We start from the raw sequence: 17,342 nt of genomic DNA, 5'->3' as shown, positions 1-17,342 counted from the left end.
CCAGCCACCACCGTACTGGATTCACATCAACCAGAATATGGAAAAGTAATTATTGCAGAGACCCAAACCTTTGTGAAATAATGGTAACTGTTCAGTGATGAAAGGTGCCCTTCAGAAGGAAACTCCCAGGCAGCCTTCGCTGCGTCCAAAGTTAGAGGGAGCAGCATTACTACAGGGGATAGATAGCGGTCAAAGAGTTCATGCTTGCTGTTTGGGTGCCCGCTTTTGAAACGGGTTAAAACCAGCTGGTGGGAAAGCTTCTGGATTTCAGAGGGATGCTGCCGCTCACAAGGAAGCTACCCGGGACCCGACTGTCCTTTTGTTGTTGCCCTGCCTGCGTTTATCTTCTCGAGAAAGGTTCACTGGCTTCTCCTAGAGAGAACCAAAACCGGCTGCGTACGGACGCAACTTGCGAAAGGCACAAAGCAAGCAAGAACTTCACCGTTCCCAAGGAACCCCTAGCTGTCTGCCCTGCTCAGCGCCGACCTCCCCCGAGAGTCACACTCGGCGGGAACGGCCTCCCACAGCCGCAAACGACAGGCAGCGAGGCCGAGAGCCTTCATCCCCACTCTGCGGTGCGGATCGGTTCGGTTCGGTTCGGTTCGGTTCGGCTCGGCTCGGCTCGGCCCGTCCCGTCCCGTCCCGTCCCGTCCCGTCCCGTCCCCTCCCGTCCCCTCCCCTCCCCTCCCCGCCGGCGTTGAGCGCTCCCTTCTGCCCGGGCCCGTACACCCCCCCGCCTCTTCCCGCAGGTCCAGGGCAGTGTCAGCGGCACAGCGGGGAACAGGCACGGCCCCCATCTAGGGCGCAGCGCAGGCCCGGGAGGCCTGACCCGTCCCCGGCCCCGTTGCCATTGCTCTCCCCGCCCCCGGGCAGTGTGTGCGGAAGCGGCCTGAGCGCAGAGCTGGCGGCGCGCGGCATTGTGGGAGCAGGGGGGGCCGCGGCGGCGGCGTGGGGTAGGGGAAGGGGCCGGAGCCTTGGCTAACGGGTTCCGGTGTCGGGTGCAGACGTGTCGGCCGGGGCCGTGGAGCGAGAAGCGCTGCTACTGCCCGCTCGAAACAGCGCCCGGCCTGGGGCCGGCCCGCTGGCGCCATGTCCGGGACCAGCAGCCCCGGAGCCGTGAAGAAGCTGCTGGAAAACATGCAGGGAGACCTGCGGGGCCTCAGTCTGGAGTGCCGGAAAAAATTCCCCCCTGTCAAGGAGGTGAGGGCCGGGCTGCGGGAGAGCCGGGCCGGGCTGGGAGGAGCGGCGGCGATGCTCTGGGTGGGCCTCACTCTCCGCGGAGCTCGGTCGGAGCGAAGGCTGTCATCGTGCCCCGAGTTCCCGCGCCCTCCGCCGCTGGCGGGGAGGTCTGTCCTATATGGCCGCGGGTTGCCGAGCGCTGTCGGTACTCAGACGTGGTTTCGCCCGTCGTGTCTGTCTGGGGGTTGTTGCCTCTAATGCGTTACCGAGGTAGGGGCCTCGGGCCGGGCTAGTTTACTCCGCGGAGTGGGGAGACAGAGCATCTGTTGACAGGGGTAAGGTGGGAACAGCTCCGGTTCGCCCCCAGCGCTCTCCCGGGAGAAGAGGCAAAGTTTGGCTCTGCTGTGTCGGCATCACCCCACGGAACTCCCCAGCGGCGGGCTCGGTGCCGGAGGTCTGGGCGCCCCGGCGGCCTGAGGGTGCCTGACGGGCAGCGCGGCGGTGGTGGCTGCAGGTGGCCGTGGAGGGGCAGCCCCTCCGGGGTGGAACGCCGCGGGCCTCTGAGGGCGCCGCCAGGTTTGCCTCTGACCCGTGTAACGAAGGCACACGCGATGTGAAGTGTGGCTCCCGACTCGGCGGACCCTGTTTTTCACTGTTGCACATCTGTGCATGCTGGGATTAACTCTGTGTGTCGCAGGCGGTCGGTAGCGTACCCCGTGGCTTCGGGGTTATGTGTCTTTCCAGGGGTATGGTGACAACTGAGGAAGCTTTGCAAGCACAGCAGCTTAGGTTACTTTACTCTTCCTCTAAGAAAAATCCATTAATAAACTTACTGTAGTAAGACTGTATGTTTTCTTTTTCAAACCTCAGTTTTACTCTGTGTGCAGTTTGAGACTTCATTAATCTTGATGATCTGGATTACTTTAATTGGAGAGCAGTCAGTTCTTCTCTCTAATTGAAAGTATCCATTTTAACCGTGTGTTTCTCTAACGTGTTTACACAGTTTAACTTTCATTACCAGTAGTCTGCCACTTTCCGTTTTAAAAAACGTGGGGGTTTTTATGCAATAGTGGAAGGGAAATACGAATATATCAACTCAGATTAAGCTGCAGAACTAGAAGGGGGCCTTGGAAAACGTGGTTAGGACTTTGTCAGTTTGGGAGAAAGGAATTGCATATGTAATGTGACTTTAGTTCCAACTAATAGTAGAATATTCAATGTTGTGTGAAGCAGTATACACTTTAACAGATTAATTGGAGCTAATGATTGTGCTTGTTTTGAAAGGCATAAAGTGACACACTGTAGCAGGGCATGGTATATACGATTGTAGGTTGTAGAGGAATACCAGAGTGTTTGAGAAATGTGTGTGGTCACAGAAAAACAAGAGGAGGTTGTGATCAGCTCTGAGAAATTGAGTGTAGTAACGTGTAAATAGAAAAAGTTGTGGTTAGTGGAACAGAAATCTCTGTGTGTTTTGGCAGAAGGCAGGGCTACTGCTTGCACTTTCTCCTGTGTATTATGGTGAGACTCTGAGTAAGTTTGGTCTCTGAACAAGTTACCTGCTGTGTTAATGTTTACTTTCTTCAACATCTATCTACAAAGGAGGTGGACAATGTAATTTTTAAGCTGGTATTTTGAGTAATGTTTCATTAAGTTTGCCATGCTGAAGCTTAGAGTAACTATTGTGTGCAGTTCTTGATACTTGTTCATGTTTGTCGTATTCTTCTCTAAGTACAACTTTTGCGTTGTTCCCTTTTTACATCTCAACAGCAATTTGCATAGCTTCCACAAAGCTTAACGCAGTTTTCCACAGTTGCCTGCAGTTTGGGTGGGATGCTGCGAGTTGTGGTCTTTGTAAGAGAGGTCTGAGGTGAGAGCAGTCTTGCAGTAGAATGTGTGATACAGCCGGCGGAAACGATCTTGCTTCCTCACTTCTGGAAGCCATTTATTTTGTTCTAGTTTCAAAGGAAACTGCTGCCCTTTTCTGTCAGATCTCAATTGCTAAATAGGTATTTTAATCACATGCATTTGGTCTGATCATGATTAGATTTGGCTAGAGTGATCAAAGGAATGGCATCTTATTCTTACTGATTTGGAACAGCACCAGCTTTTTAAACCATGTCTTAACACAGGCTTCTTAAAACAAATTCCTGGTACTTATAATCTCACTGTTGTTCTTACAGCGTAAAACTAGACTGTCCTCAGCACTACTACAGGCATTGTAACTTACAGGGTTATTTTGCAGCTGATGTGTATGCTTCCGTGTCACTTAATAAACTTATCATACTGTGATAGAGGTATTGAAAAACTCCTAGGCCAAAATTATGAGCTGTATCGTAGGTTGTTAGACTGTAATGGTTAGATTTGATGGGTACTCTATGAAGGTAAACTACTAATAATATTGCAAATTTCTGATGTAATATAAAATTTTGCTCACAGCTATTCATTATCAGCCATTTCTAAAATGATTTGTCTTTTTTTACTTATTTTTTCTATTAATACTGTTAAAAATTTGCAAAAGGAGTTTACCCCATCTGTGGGGTCCTACAGACTGTGGGACCTCATTTAAAAGCTGGAAGTCAGATCTTAAACCCTTACTGGAAAAGGAACTTGGAATACTTTGGTGTTTTAAGCACTTTCATCTCATATTTCTGTTTTTTTACTTCTGAGTCTGCAAAGCTTTCTTAGTAGGTGACATTTATGTGGAAATCATGTATTTGTAAGTCCAGTCACTTACAGAAGTGGATTCTGAGGTTTTTGCTGACTTTCTGATAATCTGTTCAGAAACACTGAAATTACTCAGTTTCTCCCAGTGTTAAGCTTATGCCACAATTATGTGGCAAACTTCCTTCCCCTTAGTTAGAGCATTTAACTAAGAAATAACAGAATGTACTGTTGGGTCCAAAGCAGTCCACTCTTGTCTTTGCTCTGTGTGGCAGTAATACCCAAGTAGGGTTTTCCTAGGTGGTATCACTTAATAAAGAGTGGGAGCTGCAGAAAGAATCTGTGGGTTTGAAATTGTGTTGCTGACAATGTTTGGGGATTAACTAACATGATAGGTTTGTTTTTCTTAACAGTGTAGGGCATACCAGTTAGCATTAAACTTCAGACCCATGTCTGTCTGTTGCTAGGTGGATTTTCTGTTTGATACTTCCTCAGATCAGCACCGAATACAGAAGTATACTGAGCATGAAAGCTCTGTGCTATGATCAAGGGATGATTAGTCTGTGATATGCCAAAACTGTTTATGTTGGGAGATGTATATATAATAACAATGCTGAAAAGTGTATTTTCACAATATATTTCTATTTTCCAGTTAGAAAAATAGACAGCAACCACAAATGTGATAGAAGCTCTCAGGGCAAGTGTAAATTAAACAGTATCTTTTGGAGCTTGAAATTACAGAGGATGAAGCAGTCTGGTATAGGCATCAGCCATGCTCATGTTATATTAAGCAATCTGGCAATTCTCCTACAATACTACATTGTGTTTATTTTTTCATTTTTAATGCTGTCGGCTTTAAGATTTGCTCTGTACTAGAGAGCACTGCAATGCTTCTAACTCTGGACTGAATTTCGTGTCACTCACATAGAGCTTTATAAACTATTTTAACCGGCTAGTGACTGGACTTCCAGTATTCTATGTTTGACATGCTGGTGTTGCTCTCTTGTGAACTGGAGTAAGAATTTTGTTTTACTACAAACCTGAAAATAGTTCATTATGCTAAATAGGCTATCTGTTGTTTGTTATTACTGAATGAAAATACTGTTCTGTAAGTTGCATCTGATTTGGCTAGATTATTTCACTGTATAAGAAGGCTTAGAAATACAGAAAGGAAATATTTATAATTAGCAGAAATAATGGAGTTAGAGGGAAAGTAAGTATGCCCAAATAGTTCTTCTTGGCCTGAATTCCAGTTGTGTGTAACTCCTTTTTTACACAGATTCAATCCAGCAGTCTCAGGCTTGTAGTCTCTGTGTTGACTTGGGTTATTTTTTTTTTACTTTTCAATAGCAATAAAACCAAAATGTGTTTAAAAAAAACAAGAAAAAAAACCAAACCAACCAAAACACATCAAAAAGAATTAACTGTTACCCAGCTTCTTGAACAGGTAACAGACACGCTTGTGCTGGTAGGAGAGGGTCAGAGGGCAGGTGGGGTTGGGCAGGCAAGGACCTTATCGTTCCATGACAGGGTCAGCTTGGCCTGGCTTATACCTTTTGCAGGACACGACATGCCCTCTGCTTCGCAGTTGTGTAATGGGTTGCAGGTGTCTGTGTGTTTAGGATGTTGCTGCTGCGGTGATTTGGAATAGTAAGGCTGGAAAAGGAGTAGTGTTCAACTTCTCTCAACCTGGAAGAGCAGCACAAGTTTAGCTGTGAATACTTTGGTCAGTGCTTTCATCAGACTCTTGGAGGATGGCTTTTGATAGCTTCTGCTCTTTCATTTCCAGATCTTTGTTTGAAACAGCAGCACATTGCTTTTGTTTAACTCTTTATGGAGTTGCGTATGCCTTCAGCATACAGACATATTTTTGAAACTATTGTAAATTAAGTTGCCTGTGTCTAGGAAAAGTAGTAGAATCCAATTTTGCAATTATATTTTCCTTCTTTTATAAGTAACTTTACTTGCAGCAAGTAGCTGTACAAAATTAAAAAGAAAAAAAGTTAAAGAATACAGATTTGAGTGACTTCTGCATAAAGCGAACTTGAAATTATTTAATTACGATAGAATTGATATGGACTAGTTGAGCCAAGAGAGGGGATTTGCCCTTTCTGACAGGCTATCTGTTGTGTGAACACAGGTTTTTTTTTTATACATCTCTTCCTTTAGAGTTGCCTCCTGCCTGCACTGAGTGACATACATCAGTTCCATGCCCTGAGTTAAATCATTCTCGTTTTGGAATAATATACTGATCCTGAACATATCTTAGGGCTAATGCCAGATATTAGTTTGGAAGCTTGTGCTTTTCGGGCACATCTCTGTTGTCCTTGGGTAGTTCTGTGAAACTAAATATGAGAATATTGCAGAATTTAAGCATATGTTAGAAAGATACATATCAGGTAATTTGGTTCGTACTGTCAATCATTAGGATTCCTAATGCAATGGTAAGGAACAGTTAAAGTGTGAATATTAGCTGTTTGTTCTGTAACAGTAATATTTCAGAAAATATGTTGAATATTGTGCAGTACACAAACTGGATGAGGCTAAGAACAAAAATAACATGCTGAAATGCCTTGTGATTTTGGCATTTGAGTCACTTGATGTGTTACTAACACTTGAGTGGTTTCTGAGAGCTGTGCATGGCTACTCTGGTGGTAAAAAGATGAGCCAAATGGGTCTGGCAAAGAACAAACCTTTGTAGGTACTCCATTTTCTGTAAGAGTAACCAAGTTTTTGGGTATCCTGCTTTACTTTTGAATAAAATATGTTAAATAATTCTGATGCTGTAGAATATGGGGAACCTAACCTCGACTGAACTTCTCAGGTTGGCTGATTTTCAGGTGTTCACAGCATTAGTTCAGAAGGATGCAAATACTGTAGAGCTTTTAGTTTGCTTTAACGGGTATTCACTAATATTTTAAAGGTCTTTTGAAATACAGAAACTATGCTCTGTAAAATACATACTGTCATGATTAGGCAGCTTGCACTCAAGCATCTGTTTTGTGCATGTGACTGGAGATTCTTCTGTAGCATTCTTCAGTTGCCAGCCTGTAGCTGAACCAGTAATTTGAAACAAGCGATCCCTAATATTCCCTGCAGTGTCTTTGGTATTTCCTGATCTTTACCAGTTGCTGTGTCTGCTAGCTCTGTGTTTGGAATCCATTCATTTTACAGTGGGTTTTATTCTATATTGATCTGTGTACAGTAGTATTTTTAAAAAAGTATGTTTTTGAAAGTCTGCTGTTATGTTTCATGGGGACCTTCACCTAGTCAAATGTGTTCAAAGATTTATTATAAATCCTGGCTTTCATATCATCATTTTAGTCTCTGATAAGAAATGTCATGTATTCAAAAATTACTCACATTGTGCACACAATTTTCTCCATTGTGTAACACCTTGCAGTTTAATGAATGAAAAAAAATTGACTAGAATTTTCTGTATGTCAGTCTCTGTAAAGTTTTCAAGTTGGCCTTCAGCGTGGTGTTTACGTGCCCAGCTTAGAGTGTCTTTAAGCTCCCTTCATTGACCGTGCAGGCTCAGTTTGCCATGGAAATATTGTCAGTAGAGCCTAATAGCTGTTCCAGAGGTCTTGTAGCCAGGGGATTGATTCACTCTGTCACCTACACATTAGGTGTTCTTGCCACTTAAGATAAATTCTTCCTTGGCTTCCAGCAGCTGGTCCAGAAAAACACGGGTCTTCTACTGTCTGCATGTAGTTGTCTTGGCTACAGGGGCCTAAGCTTAGACCTCTGTACTGAGCCCCTACTAGCGAGTCAGCTGAATTAGCTTAAGGAGAGGCTTTAAGAATTAAGGAACATTCAGCAAGAGACTAAATTGCCATTGTAGTAGGAGTGTTAATATTTAAATTGATGCATCTTAGTCTCTGATTTAATCTCCATCTGCCTCGTAAAGCTTCCTGAAGATTATACAAGAAACCTGTAGCAGAAGTTAGAAATTCTTGATTACTCCAGTTCCCAACTAGTGCCTAGTGTCGACTGTTGTTTCTTTTTACCAGGTGCCTGGCAAACTATATAAATGCAAATGCATTATATGTAATACAGTACAAACTACAGGGTACAGCCTGATTCTGCCTGACTGGAAGAGAGAAATATAACTTCAGTTTGTTGTTAATTGACTGTGTTTCTTCTCTGTCAAGTCTTGGTTAGCTTTCTTTTCTTTCTGCCTGCATGAGGGCTGTTCAGTAGTGAGTTGTTCTATTCATTTTGATGTGTTCTCTTGATTATATGCAATGGTTTTTCCATCTGAGATGTAATATTTTGATTGTCAAATGAAAACTGTTATTAAATACTGTTTTTTCATTATGTGTATCTCCACATTCACGTCAAGTGAGGTACCTCCAGAGGCAACAGCTCTTGAAGCAGTTTATATGCCACTGCCACTTCTGGCATTACTGACGATTAACCTTCAGGATTCTGAATTGGCTGCTGATATTGCAAACTGACAATTTCAGAAGATTAATGGACCAGAGGAATAGTCACTCCTGTCAAGTGAAAGAGTATTTTTAATATGAGGGTAACTATATTATATGCACTAAATCTGGAAATGAGCAAGTTTATGTGTTTTTAAAAAACAACAAACAAAACCTGCAATATCATAGATCTTGAATTGGTAGAGAAAATGTGTAATAGTCAGTTAAGGCTTTTATTTTTTCTCAAAGCTTTGGAGCTCTGGTAGTTGAGAATGGCACCATGCTGGGGTAGAGTCAAGTCTAGCAAGAAGTATTGTGCCCGTTGTTAGGATCAGAAATATACTCTATTTCCTTTATTGAGCACAAATACATTATGATGTAGAATAAGCCAGAGCAATTTTACTTCTGTCTCAGATAAAGTGTGAACAGCTGAAGAAACTGCTTTATATGTGAATAGAGACTGACTGCTTGCATTTCTTGTCTTTATATACTAAATAAATGTGATGCAAACAATATATTAATTTTTAAAAATGTTAATCATGCTGTTTGACACTTCACATAAATCACACTTTTGGTTTCTCTTCCCCTGAAAATTGGAAAACAAGCTGGTTTTGTATGAAGTTTTGTGATAAAATGGTTTACCAAAATATGATTTTCAATTTATAGGAAAATTAATACTATTTTACCATTATTGCAAAGATTCTGTGGAAGAAAAATTGGAGTGAGAAACTTGTGCAGGAATTGTAGAACATGAGGTGATTTAAAAGGAACGTTATTGCTTTCAGTGTTCCCTGCTTTCATAGAATCATAGAATAGTTAGGGTTGGAAAGAACCTTAAGATCATCAACTTCCAACCCCCTTGCCATGGACAGGGACACCTTGCACTAAACCATGTCACCCAAGGCTCTGTCCAGCCCGGCCTTGAACACTGGCAGGCATGAAGCTTTCACAACTTCCTTGGGCAACCCATTCTACCACCCTCACAGTGAAGAACTTCTTCCTTATATCTAATCTAAACCTCTTCCTTATATCTAATCTAAACTTCCCCTGTTTAAGTTTTATCCTGTTACCTTTATCTTCCTCTACTTGTACATACATCCAGGATGGAGCACACACCTGAACATTGCAAACTACTTTGTGTTCACTGCAGCCTCCTTGTAGTAAGCTGTGGACTTTAACAAGCCCTTTATCTTGTCTTCTTCCGGCTGAACAAGTGCAGCTCTTACAGCATCTCCGTATCTGTTTTACTCCAACAGCTGTCGTGGTGGACCTTCACTGGACTTGCCCCAACATGTCAATGGCTTTCTTGCACTGGGCAGGCTAACTCTGGACATGTTAATCCAGCAGCAGTCCCACAAAACCCGAAGAGATGGACTCCCTTTGCACAGCTCGCTGCCTGTGTTCTTGCCAATACAGTTCAGCATGCAGTTGGCCACCTTTGTTACAAAGGCTCACTGCTGGTGCTTAGTTCCGCTTTCTTCTCTACCTGGTAGACAGTCCACTTTTGTCCTACCAGGACCCTGGATCGTTTTCTGCAAAGCTGCTTTGCTGGCTGCAAAACCAGCCCAGCCTGTACTGTGCATGAGGCTGAATTTATGCATTGGCCTTTGCTGAACTTCATGAGACTCATACCAGGCTGTTTCTCAGCCTGTGTGGGTTCCTGTAAATACACAGCCTACCCCATGTATGTTAAACAGTACCCCAAATTTTGTCTGCAGACTCTGATCCTTTATCTAGACTGCTAATAAAGATGTTAATAATGGTATTAGCCCCAGAATCTGTTGCCAGAGAGCACTACTAGTAACTGGTTACTAGTTGGACTTCAGACTATTTGTAATGATCCTTTGAGCCATGTCCATGTCAATTAGGTTATAAGGATGCAACTGGAAGTGGTGTCAAAGACTGCTGTAGTAAAGGTATAAAGTATGTAGTGCTCTCTCCTTGCCCACACAGCCCATCCTCCTATTGGTGAAGGCAGTTGGGTCTTTGAAGCTCATTCTAAATCCTATTGGCTGTTCCTAGTCATGATCTTGTTCTGCATGAATGACGTGAAGCTGACTGGCCTATAGTGACCTGAAAAGCTGTTCCCTGCCCTCCCTTGAGGTATGGGTGGCTTTTACCTCTCCCCAGTAACCCATCAATAACCTTCCCAAGTTACTGTTACCCTTACAGAGTGTGTCCTTTCAGTGATGTTGGCCCTTGGGTGCATGAGCTTGTATGTGTCCAGTTGACTTAAGTACTTGATTCATGTACTTCCTGCCTGTATCTGCCTTTACGGTGATTATACTCTACTCCCAGAGACTCTGCTGATAGGCTTTGCTCCAAGCCAGTAGAATGTGAGCAAGCTCTAATCTGAGTACATTAAATCATTCAATATAATAAATCCCCGTGAGGGCACAGTGCTGTCAGATCAGAGCTGGCATTTCACCAGTTTAAATTACAGGTAGAATGAGCATATATAAAAGAGAAGGGTCTGAGATGGGACTGTAGTCCTAGAGAGGAAGACAGAAGGCAAATACGGTGCTTTTTGACACAAGTGTACTGTAATCAAATGCTTTCATGAGGTTGATTCAGCGTGGAGCATTTTGTGATTTTGTTTTTTCCAAATAACAGTTCAGTACTACAGTAATGGTCCAGAACGTGCTTTTGCAAAGCAAGCCAGAATAACAGTGAAGTGAAGCTGTGCTGTAGACAGGAGGATCTCTTATATAAAGACCCTAGATAGGCAGATAATGATTAATAGAAAAAAAGTGCTCTTTTTATTTTAAGTAATAGATGTGGAAGTGACCACAGATGACATACTTTCATTCAGTCTTAGTAAGAGGTTGGCAAACAATGTACTGTAAATACCAACACAGGCCATCGTTCTTGAAAGCATTCCTGAATGCTTTTCTTTTTGTAAGGGAGAAGTCAAAAAGTCATGTAGTATAAGCTTCAGACTATACAACGGTTTTGGTATCTCTGGAGAGAGCAATTTGCTCTGAGCATATAATCAAAACACAAATGGTCATTCAAAGAACTAGCAATGGAAATACTTATTATTTTTACTAACTTCTGGTAACAATACTGGCACATTTAGAAGCTCATACAAAAACATGTTTAACACTAGGTCAGGCCTTAGTAGAAACTAGCGCATGGCTGGTTGCTCCGTTAAATACCTTTATGTGTGTATATAATTTTTGGTTAAAAAAGAAGAGGTGCTACATCTGGTCCTGATTGTGAGATATCAGCTTCTTTGAAGATCAGCAAGTTGACCCTTTTTAAAACCCTTAAGAATCTCCTTTTTGGAAACTTCTAAAAAATCACTCATATGACAGAGGGTTGTGTTTTCTCACTTGCTGAAAAGGGTCACTGTTAAGAGAGATTTGAGATTAGAAATTGTGTAAGCGTTCCCTCATGAAAAGTTGTTAACTGTGGTGTTATTTTTCACTGAAAGAAGGGTAACTTTTTATGTTTACCCAACAGTAAGGGCAAATACATAGGGATTACTGTGGAGCAACTGATGTGCTGTTGGATTACGATCCCACCTGACCCTTCTGGTACCTTGCTTGCTCATCCATATGCTTTGCAGTAGAAGTCTGCAGTGTCTTCACCTGTGAGAAGTAAACCACTGAATAATTACATGGTTTATGTGTTCCAGCATATGCCATACCATTATTCCTTGTGGACGTTCTTGGCCTGCCAGGTAACGTCATTATGATCATGGAATTAGTTATAGTGGTATCTTTTGGTGGGTTTGCGAGCTTCCACAGTGTCCCTGGAAGACAGATTTGAGGAACTGATGCCTTCCAGATGCACTTACTACTCTGCTGCTGATATGGGTGGCTTGCATCTATATCATCCTGAACAGTAGCTAGCAGAATTGTATACCCCATATATCCTGCTACCTCCATATGATATTTATGAGTTCTAGATCTTTAAGTATGTGTGCACAGACTATAATGTGGAAAAGCTTAGCTCTTGAATGTTACCTGGATGTTGGAAAGTGTTGATTGTGCTTGAGGATGGGTTAAATCTCTGCTTGCTGAGTGCATGAGTAGAAATTACCTGTTTCTCTTCCTTGACTGATGGTTTTGGCCCTACACAAGGGTTAAGATTTCAGAAAAATTGAAAGGTGTGTACAGCACTTGTAATGACAAGAAGATTGAAGTTCTTCCCTCTTTGAACTGAGGACTGAGAAATCTGTGAGGAGGAAGGAGGTTTGGACCTGGCAAACTCTTAAAGCTGGGTTTAAAAGTCTCTTGTGAATTTCCACATCCTGCGCTCTCTCATGCAGAGAGCCTGTCTATAAGATAGATTTAGGGTTAGGGTCTCAGGGAGCTGTGAATATTACTGTCAGACTATGCTTTGAGCAAGAAACTTTGAGGCCAGGAGGTAGATATTATGTGCTACCTTCTTTTCAGTCTACTTCACCCTGCACTATGTGTGTCTTGAGGTTTTTTTTGTACAGAAATTCTCCATTTGTTTTACTTTGGTTTCTGTGAAGGGTAATTTCCACGTACTCAGCTAATACTTGGTAAGTTCCAAGGAAGTAGAAAGATGATGGGGCAAGTTCTTGAGCCTGGACGGTCCTGTTGAATTTTACTATGAGACTATTGATTGTTTGATTAAAATCAAATCAAAGTACTGGAAGAGATTGACTTGAGTATGTGCTATCACTGAGAGTCAATTTCTGTTCTTCATTAATATTTCCCCTCCCCAGACTGGCTGTTATAGTTGCGTCAGCAGAAACCTGAAGCAAAAGTCAATAATGGCAAGTGTATGTTTAAGACATTTTATTTCAGTCATTTCACAGTTATTAAAGCAGCAGAATAGGAAATGTAATTGACTGACTGAAGGTTTCCGGTATGCTTGTGCTTTGTTATGTTATAGGAATTGCATGTACTTGCTTCTTTTTAAAATTAAAGAGATACTGACTTGCTCATTAGACTGCTATTTACTGGGGTGCTAAGGGAAATTGGTTATGTTAATTTTTAATGTGGTAACTGCTTTAAAAACATAATGCACTATATTTGTGTGCAAGTAAATTATCATATTTGTACTCATAAAACCAGTATGATGGTGGGCATCTCCTTGATTAGTGTGTTTATAAGATCCTTTTCTAATGGGGCAGTGACCTAGAGAGTGCTGCAGTAATTGGTATAAATATGTAAACTTAAAATCTACTAACACCTTGCCAAGTTAAGTTGATGTAATCCAAATACACTTTTATATTGATATACCTAGAGTAGCCAGATAACTGTTCATACCTATTTATTTCTGTTGGTTATTTGTGATCAACTGAGGTAATCTTTTGTTAAATGTTAATATGTGGTATTTTTACATATATAGTGGAGGGTTGATTTCTAGTTTGTGTCTTTTTTAGTGTGTGTACAGTATAATTAGTTTTTAACTGTGAACATTTTTGAACTGGGATTCTAAACAGAAACCGCAGTGTAATGCAGGTAACCACAGAACTTCAGTGTCTTGTGGAGAAACCCTGTTACATTCAAGCGATAGTAAGAAGTCTTAATAGCTGTTGTTTTGTTTTTATCTTAGTTTTTAAACAATATATGCTTTTTTATATAAAGCTAGCATGGAAACAACTGACTGGGAGACACTACGTTGGAAATACTTTGTTGTTTCTTCCTTGTGTAGAGTGCAGTGTTTGCAAATGTCACACATGTGGGGAGGCTGAATATTTCTTTGATTTGGAGCGAGCTTGTCACTCCTGGAAAGAGAGAAATGGATTGACAGTAGTTGTGATGATGTCTAGTTTGCAGATAACTGAAGTTGTACCATGACAAATCCTTCCTATTAATTAATAGGAACAGTTTGTTGTGACAAGACTCCCTTAGTTAGCTGACAGTTTATAACTGAAGAATGGGGATTGACTGAAAACTTAGGACACTAACACTTAATGTAATTAAAATAAATGAGAACTGCATTTAGCACGCCTCATTTTAGTTATGTGAAAGATATGTTTACGTATCAGTTTGTGCTTATTGAGCATGTTGTAGGTTAGTTCAAACACTGGATATTATTCTGCCTATATTTTTAAAGTGGAAAGTATGTTCAGCAAAGCTTAATTCTGCAGAATTTAACAAATCTGTTGAATTATCTTAAGGCAGTTTCTATGTTGTTTTGGAAAATAAAGTTAAAAATTTCACTTCTACATTTCTAATGTTATTATTTTGATAAATATATGTATAAACTTACAATTAAGATATTTGGTTATGAATTTATACAGTCATCTTAACCTGACTTTCTGGGAAATCTTGTTGGAGTAGTGTTTTGATGAAGAGGGAGTATTACTACTTGGTAGAACTTAATGTGCTGTCACTTCCATATTTCTGCTGGCACAGTTTGTCTGCTTCTCTAATCTGTTTTACGTAGTGATGGCACACTTCTTTTAATAGTAGTATCAGAGGAAAAATGGAAATGTTTAGTGTGGGAAGTATGCAGAAATACAAAGCCAAAATAAAAGGGGAAACGTACTTTCAAATTTGGTAGAACAGTATTTTCCAGGAATTTGTGACCTTATGTTGGGAAAACATGTTGTATTTATTTTGGTTAACAGTGTATTGAACGTGATTTCTTTAACTGTTTCCAGGGGGTTTTAGTGTATTAATGGAATTTGAAAACTGCAAGGTGCCATTTGAAGTTTATTTTTGTGTTTTGCACACAAAAGTTGTGAGAAATCATAATTGTGGAATGTGGAGCCTCAGTGTTATATTTTCAGTTTGGCTTGATTCCATTAGACAACATTACTTCAGTGATTTATGCTGGGAAGCATTTGTGGACAACCGAAGAAAGAATTGCTGTTCCCTCACAGCGGTACGTGATCTCCTTGATGGGATACTCAGCCCCTGGTTGTCTTACAGCCAGTCTGGGCACATACATGCCTTGACCTGCCTGTCTGCAGCCCTGGGTCCCACCGAAGGTGTGCATGAGGGAGTGGAGGATGCTATTGGTCTGCAAGGTCATACGTAGGGGGAAAGGGGAAGATCTGTTGGTGTGGATTATACGGTGTGCTGGGAAGAACGGGGAGAATTATTGGGAAGGCTTCTTCATAGTACTGCCTTGGGAAAATTTGTAATTTGTATTATGGCATTTGGGAGACAGAATCCATGGGAAAATGGGTTTCATTCTGATACTCACTGTCAGTGAAAGTGTTAGGTTTCAAATGGAAAATACTGCTACCCAGCTGGAAGAACAGTGATAACAGTCAAGTGTATACTGCACCCAGTTTATTAACTGGATTTCATTGGTTAGGTGTTAAATATTAAACATTGATATAATTACTGATGTTCTCAAGTTTCTTCATCATTCCACCCTGATGAATGTGACAGATTATGCATCATGGTAATTGTTTCACAGTTTGAAACTAGACGGAGGCTGGGTAACAGGGTTTTGGTTAGCTAGTGTTTTTTCTTTGTATTTATAGAACTGGAAGGTATTATAGTGAAAATCATGATTTCTAAAAATTCTGACCCACAGAATATACTCTTTCCTGTGGAATTTCAGAAGGGAATTCCCGAAGCTACAAAGATTTCACTTCTGCATTAGCTCTGCTTACCTAAAACACTACACAAACATTTTTCCTCTGAGACCATAAGTTTATTTTTTTTGTTTGTTTTGTTTTTTTTTATTTCTTTCTAGGTATTGATGTATGAAATAGCATCTAAACTTTATTTTCTTCTCTTCCAGGCTGCTGAATCAGGAATAATCAAAGTGAAAACAATAGCTGCACGTAACAGTGATATTTTGGCAGGTAATTATTTGCAAATGCAATGGGAAAAATAAACTTGGGTTATAGATCAAAATGTTAAGATGCCTTGTGTACATGTACGAATTCTTTATGTCTTTTTGTATGGCTGTATCGATGATGCTTTACTTCTGGGCACCTAGCAAAAAATTCAGTGCCATGAGAACTTTTTAATCCTACTTCTATTTTATGTTAGTGCTGGACTGATGCTGAGGAAGGTCTCCATTTTGAGTTGTGGCTATACAGAACAAATCATCCACTTAAAAAAATGGCATAAAATACTCCAAATTCTCAATGTTTTATTCACTGTCTGTGTTCACCACAGCTGTTGTTGAGTGATCTGTGTGGAGTTCTGGGTATGATCCTCCTCTGTGTGTTTAGTATGAGTGTCTAGCCTTTGGACACTTGTACCTGGCAGGCAAAAATCCTTCTTGATCTGAGACAAGGTCATTCAATTTAAGGTGTGCCACTGCCTTGAGGGACAGGAGATATCTTGTGCGTTGCAGCTTTGTAAGTGCTTAAAACTGTATCTCTGACTTTCTGCAGCTTTATTAAATAGCTTGTAAATGGATGGCTTTTTGCCAATTGCTGGTAAAGCCTTTGGCCAGATTTGAATGTCCCATATTAATACTTGAGTGTCTACCGAAAGGTCCAAATGAAATAGGTGTAAAACTTTCTTCTTTTAAGGTGCTTAAATCAGATACTGGTAAGGAGGCACTTTCTAGAATTATTTGAAGTAACAGTCCCAACCCTCAATATTTCATTTTAATGGCTGTTTTTTATTTGTTTATTTTCTTTGTTTTTACTGCTGTCATGAATGCTGACATAAGTGGGAAAACTATGCCAGGTAATGTCAGCTATATCAAAATACACAAATGAACAAGAGAAATCTCTAGTTAGCCATTTGCGAAGCTGTCAATATTCTTTGGCATATTACTGTGTGAAGAGCTTTATATTTTAGGAAGCTGGTGTGTAATCCTGCAAGATTCTTTGATTTTAAATCTTCATTTCAGAGTGAAGAGATGTGAAGGATAGTTGATTCTAGCCATGGATAGGCAGTCTTTACTGTTGTCTTTTTGAGGAAACACTTTTCTGTTAGTTGGACAGATTTTGTAGGCACTTTTCCTTTGGAAGTTCTCAACTAGAATGTAGTTCATATTTACTTCATTCAGCAAAAAACCTGCAGGTTTTTTTGTTATGAGATTTGGAAAACCTGCACATCCTGAAAGTTATTTTGATTAGTTAGTCTTTGCCAATAGGATAGTAATGTTTTTCCCAGTGAGAAACTGTGGAACAGAGGGGAACATATACTTTGCCTGCAT

General features: G+C 41.0%; 1 protein-coding gene across 2 annotated transcripts in view; it reads left to right on the top strand.

Annotated features, from left to right (window-relative positions):
* The first annotated feature begins 932 nt into the window (after positions 1-932).
* The window catches only part of MON2 (MON2 homolog, regulator of endosome-to-Golgi trafficking), a 68,027-nt gene continuing 51,617 nt past the window's right edge, over positions 933-17,342 (top strand). For both annotated transcript variants that reach the window (XM_061348541.1, XM_061348540.1), the window contains exons 1-2: positions 933-1,200; positions 15,963-16,026. In XM_061348541.1, the coding sequence (XP_061204525.1) occupies positions 1,090-1,200; positions 15,963-16,026 (175 nt within the window). In that variant the 5' untranslated portion in view covers positions 933-1,089. The remainder of the gene's footprint in view (positions 1,201-15,962; positions 16,027-17,342) is intronic.

The sequence above is a fragment of the Neopsephotus bourkii genome, unplaced genomic scaffold (genome assembly GCF_033783945.1).
Source record: "Neopsephotus bourkii isolate Nb327-2 ecotype Australia unplaced genomic scaffold, CSIRO-AGI_Nbou_v1 NB_359, whole genome shotgun sequence".
Classification (NCBI taxonomy): domain Eukaryota; kingdom Metazoa; phylum Chordata; class Aves; order Psittaciformes; family Psittacidae; genus Neopsephotus; species Neopsephotus bourkii.
The sequence above is the reverse complement of the archived record's forward strand: the minus strand, read 5'-3'. Positions and strand labels throughout refer to the sequence as shown.